The 6000-nt window shown below is 44.1% G+C and overlaps 1 protein-coding gene across 5 annotated transcripts in view; it reads left to right on the plus strand.

The window, feature by feature from the left end:
* Positions 1-4837, plus strand: part of Tnfrsf19 (TNF receptor superfamily member 19) — a 93596-nt gene extending 88759 nt beyond the window's left edge. For all 5 annotated transcript variants that reach the window (XM_050152221.1, XM_050152222.1, XM_050152219.1 and 2 more), the window contains exon 10: positions 2247-4837. In XM_050152221.1, coding sequence (XP_050008178.1) covers positions 2247-2255 — 9 coding nt within the window. In that variant the 3' untranslated portion in view covers positions 2256-4837. The remainder of the gene's footprint in view (positions 1-2246) is intronic.
* Positions 4838-6000: the final 1163 nt, after the last annotated feature.

Below are 6000 nucleotides of genomic sequence, written 5' to 3' on the forward strand. Positions count from 1 at the left end.
CTGCAGAACAAGGGCAGTTGGCCTGCTACTGACTGATAGGTTTTCAGAATCATGCTGGCTACTTTTATGTCAACTTGACACAGCAATGGTTGTTTTAGAAGAGGGAACCTTAATTGAGTAAAACCCTCTGTGGGTTCTTGGTGCTTTAAGAAAGCAGGCTGATTAAGCCATTAGCAAGCCAAAAAAATGCATTTCTTGATTGATGATTGGTATGGGAAGGCCCAGCCACCCTGGATGACACCACCCCTGGCTGATGGTCCTAGGTTCTGTAAGAAAGCAGACTGAGCAAGCCTGCTCCAAGGCAGTAAGCAGCACTCCTCCATGGCCTCTGCATCAGTTCCTGCCTTCAGGTTCCTGTACCATATGAGTTCCTGTCCTGACTTCCCTGGGTGATGTACTTACCACAAGCTGTTGGTCATGGTGTTTCATCACAGCAATAAAAACCCACAGAAGAATCTTTCAATAAAAGGGAATCACCTTTCCTCTCTGTTTTACAGTGCACAAAGAAGCAGGGTGTGGTTATTACATATATAATGTTATCTATAATGTAAGCACTTGGAGCTAAAGATAGGAGATGCACAAATTTAAGGTCACCTTTGCCCACATAGCAAATTTGAGGCCAGCCTGGGCTACGTGAACTCCTCTCGTTGAAATAGGAGCGTCTGGGCTGCGTCCCCAACACCCCGGCCGCTTGCATGGCAGGCTTATGCCCAGAAATAATTACACGGAAACTGTATTCTTTCAAACACTGCCTGGCCCGGCTAGTTCCAGTTTCTTATTGGTTAGCTCTTACATATTGTTCTAACCCATTTCTAATATTCTGTGTAGCCCACGAGCTGGCTTACCAGGGAGGATCTTAACCTGTGTCTGTCTGGAGTGGGAGAATCATGGCGACTCTTTCACTAAGCTTCTTTCTCCCAGCATCCTATTCTGTTTACTCTGCCTACCTAAGGGTTGGCCTATCAAATGGGCCTAGGCAGTTTCTTTATTAATAAGAAATCACTCCCACATCACTCTCTCAAAACATGTTCGCATGCATACTTAGTTTCTATATAAACTGGTGTCTTAGTTAGGGTTTCCATTGCTGTGACAAATGGGAGCATCTATAAAACACTGCTGTCCTAGTAGCTCGGGGAACATTGCAGAAGAGAGGCAGAAAGACTGTCAGGGCTGGAGGACCAGAGTTTACTGTGAGACTGTGTCCAAACACATCAGAAGCTGTACCCAGAAGATCTCACCACCATGACTGCCCAAACACGAGGAGAACAAGGAGGCCACCAGTGAGCGTGCCACAACGCATGGGGAGAAGCCTGTGCACTGCAGGCAACTGAGGAAAGCTGGGAGTGGGAGAGGTGGTCCCCAGTGCACCAACTGATTGTCCAATGCCAAACGGTCAGCCCTGAAAACATACATACAAGTAGCATTATATGGACTCAACAGGTTCTATTTAGGAAAATGTATGTGTATACAAATGCATATGTGGTCTCCGCTTTCTGAATATGATAAAATGAGGGTGGCTTGCTTCCTGCAGTGAAGTCAGCATCGGTTGGTCAACATATTTGGTAGAAATTGTTTCCCAGTGTTCAAACAGACTTCAGACCCTCTGGTTTCTAGATAGTCTCTTTACCTAGAAATGTTTTCCTTAGGTTTTCCTATGTTGCCAATGCAAATTAGTGATGAACACATTGCTAAGGAGCAGTGCATGAAAGCAAGATTCTAGGCCCTTCCAGCGGCATTCAGCTGGTCGATGCCTGGTCCCTTTTAAAGGGAGGCTATACTTTCTGTGATGCAACCCCTTGCCGAGGGTAATCGTCTTAAGAAGACTGTCTATTCCAGGGGGACCATTAAGAGCTATCCTGGTCCCTCTGTCTTTGCAAACATCCACCTGGAGTGGAAGACTGAGTCTCTGTGACTAAGGTGACAGATAGGGTGGCAGTGTTCGCTGGCCACCTTGGTTTCTGGAGGTCATGAAACAGTGCCTGCAAATGTTTGAATGAGGTTGATGAGCAAAAGAAATGTTTTTATGTCATTGTGATTAATATGGTTACACTGTCATTTTTCAAACACACACCGGTAATTGTGTTGTTGCAGAAGTGTCCCTACTTCCTCGGAGGACATGGTATGGGATGCTGAGTGTGTGAGACTTATCTCAGTAGCTATACACAGTCAGTTCTAGAACGACCACATGGCAGCTTTAACAGAGAAGACGCCATTTTCTTCAAGCTTTTCTTCTGTTGTTATTTTAGGATGCCTGAAGGCCGTCAGCCTGAAGTGGAGGCCTGGGTCTGGACACGCCTGAAGTGGAGGTGTCCAGAGACGCGCCATGTTGAGGCTTACAGACTGAGCAGTCTTGACCTCCAAGGCTTCTGGAAGCAGTAATAAAACTGAAACAAACTGGCAGCATTTCCAGCCTTTCAACCAATGGCTTCTGAGCCAGCCCAGCTGTAAGCTGAAGCCCCAGCGAGAAGCAGAGGAGAGACTGTAGGCCGCCTCAGGACCCGCGCTTCCTCCCGAAACAAGAACCTCAGCTGAGGGCGATTTGAAGGATGAATGGGTGGAATGTGCTGCCTGCGAAACAGTGGGCACGGCAGGACCCAGCCTGGCTCCGACTTACATTATGGTGAATGTGGTTTCACAAGACCCGGAGTATAAACCTGCATAGACATTCTCTTACAGAAATAGCCCACTACCCTACGAAAAAGCTATGGCAGATTCCCTTCTTAGATTTTAGGTAGCGCTCTGGGGATTTCTATTGGAAAAAGGTTACTTTCTCATCGGCAGTATGGTACACAGCAGTGGTTTGAAGGGGCTTTGTAGCCCTGCCTCAGTCGTGGTTTGGTGAGTGTGTGACGCAGCTGACAGGAGAAGAGGCCTGGTTTCTGGATGTGTCTGTGAGTGTGGTTAGAATGCGACACAAGGGGAAGACGGGGAAAGGGTACTACCCTACTGCTCAGACCACCCACTATGCACACCTGAAGCCTGGCTGTGCGTGCTAGGACTGGTAACTGTGGAAACGCGTGTTAGGTCTGCACTGTGCAGCGCTTCCAAGGCCCAGATTCTTATATAGAAAGGAGATATTTATAAACATAGCAATCTGTGACCTGCACCTGAGCTCATACAAAAGGCTTTGGCATACCCAGTGTGCTACTGAAGGGTCCTTCAGTGAGAATCCAGTGCATATTAGAACCGGGCGTGGAAAAGTGTGGTTGGCAGACAGTTTAGGGGAACAGGCTCCCTGGTGCCATGAATCTAACCACGCCTTTGTAATACTCATGGTGTTCTTATGTGGGGGTGTTCTGTAAGGTGCCATCTTCTTCCACGATGGCATTTGCCTCCCAGAACAGTCTCTAAGGTTAAGGAAGAGTTTTTCTCTTCAAATCTTTTGCCCTATGGCTTCCTTGAGCAGGATTTCCTTGGTTTCCAGTTTAAACTTACGTCATCAGATGTGACCTCTGCCTCTCACCCCTTCGCTGTTGCGCTCTCTGTTGCATTCACGCTTTAAACGGAGCCAGCTCTGTGAGCATCGGTGTGATAGAATGCGTTAGCAGATCCGTTCTGAAGATGCTCTGCTTAAATCAGGCTCCTTTACCCGACACAAAAGCCAAACATTGAGATGCTGTCTTCCTAGATGTTTTTTATCTTCTGTCTCTCCCCATGGTTTTCTCTCTTTGTGAGACATGAGTAAAGTTTAACGAGCCCTCTTTCTCTGGCCTCTCTCTATTCATGATTATAGCCTTTGATGTGTGTCTTCAGGCTTGTCCATATCTATTGCTTCTCATGACATCTGTTCTTTCATCAGATGTAGGAAGAACATAGAGTGTTTCATGATAGTGCACATCTGTTTTCATGTCCACGTGGTGTCCAGTCATAACCGACTGGCATTTTGTTTATGTGTCCCCAATCATTGTGAGAAGTCAGCTTTAGGAAAATCATCAAATATTTGGGATTTAACCAGCAGACTTCCAAGAGGATGCAAGCCGAGCTCCCCGGAGTGGCCTCTTCATAATGCACATGTGTGCGCCATTGTTTGCAACCCAATCATCTGTGTTATGACAGAGGGATGATCAAAGTCAGCGGGGTTGTGTTCCTTTATGTAACCTGAATATATTTTCCACATGCTGAGCCCTGATGGACTTTAAAGACAGACACTGCCAAGGAAAGCCAGACTGATTGGAAGTGAGACATTGGCCCTGAATCCCGAAACATCGCTCTCAATCAAAAGAGAAATGCTGAGGGTTAAATATTGATTTCATTTGATACTGCGCTTGGAAGATCCTGGATTATCATCAAAAAGGAGACTCCTCCCACTGGCCACTCTAGAAACATGCAATAGTTGTTTTTATACTCTATAAACAAGAGGGGAAAGCTGCAACCTGCACTTCACGTTATTGGAACATCTTACAAGGCTGTTTACATAGGAGCTGGAGCGCTATGGTCAGAAACTGGTATAGAGAGGCATCCAGGCATAGGGGGCACCGGCGCCACTGTTCACGTGGCAAAAGCAAGGACAAGATGGAGACAAGGATTTTTGGATAAGTCAGGGCAAGTCATGTGTTTTCTATTTTGAATATATAGAATATATTTTGAATTGTGGGGTTTTTTACTTTAAGTTACTGCTGCTGTTACTTAGGATAAGTACTGCTGTCTGTGTTGGAAGAAAAAGAACAGAAAAGGAAAAGAAAACAATTATTGCTTTTAAGATAGTTTGTATCAGTTTAGATATCATAACTGTTTTATATACTGGAATTTATAAATTGTAAGTTATAACTTTCCAATACAAGCCCTTTTTTAATACTTCTTAACATTGTGAATAAAATTGAGACTTGTCATTCTTAGTTACATATGAAGTCAGAATTATTTTGTGGTTGTAATTATATTTTACTTGCTTCAAAAATTCATCCAAGTGTAATAAATCATGAACAGTAATGCACAAGTCACAGTGAGGGCACACAAAGTCATTGTGAGGGCACATAAGTCATTGTGAAGTCAAACAAAGTCATTGTCAGAGTCACAATCACAGTCAGATTTTATTGTGAGAGTATGGTAATGATAACGATCACAAAGAGTCATTGTGAGGGTGCACAGCCTCATTTTGAAAGCATGTAAATCATTGTGAAGTCACAAAGACTCATTGTGAAGGTCACACATAGTCATTGTGAATATTACGTATTGTCATTATAATGGTGAACAAAGCCATTGTGAAGATAACAGTGTCTTTGAGAAAGAATACAATGCAATTTTGTGAACTACAGAGTCATTGTAAGGACACACATACTCATTGCCTGTCTGTGCACACATAGTCATTGTGAGGGCACATAAAATCATTGTGAGCATCACAATAACTCATTGTGCATCTCACACAAAGTCACTGTTAAGGTCATACAGAAAGCATGTGCATGACACGAAGAGTTATGATGACATGGTTCATTTGAGGGAATAACAACATTATTAACAGGAAATGACAGTCATCATGAGACCACACAAAGTCCTTGTGTGGGCATAGAGCATCATTATGAGGGCACAGAAATCACTGAGGGTACATGATGTCATGTCATTGTAAAACTCACAAAGTGTCATTGTGAGTAGCACAAACAGTCATTCTGAAGAGCATACAAGTCATTTGAAGATCACATAATGTCACTGTATCACAATGAGTCATTGTGAGGCTCACACAGAGTCACTGTGGTGGCACACAAAGTCATTGTGAAGGTCACACTGAGGCGCTGTGAAAGCACAGTCATTAGGAGGGCACATAAATTATGGTGAAGACACATTGATTGTGAAGTTAATGCAAACTCCCAGCGAGGGCACTATGAGTCATTGTGAGGACATACAAAGTTACTGTGAGGGCACACAAGTGATTTAAATGCTCAGAGTAATTGTGAAAGTCACAGAGTAAGTATGAGGGCACATATAGTAATTGTAAGGTCACACACAGTCATTTTGAGTACACAGAGAATCATTGTAAGGGGACACAAACTCATTGTGTCACTCAAGAAC

The sequence above is a fragment of the Alexandromys fortis genome, unplaced genomic scaffold (assembly GCF_014885135.2).
Source record: "Alexandromys fortis isolate MF-2015 unplaced genomic scaffold, M_Fortis_MF-2015_v1.1 scaffold_75, whole genome shotgun sequence".
NCBI lineage: Eukaryota > Metazoa > Chordata > Mammalia > Rodentia > Cricetidae > Alexandromys > Alexandromys fortis.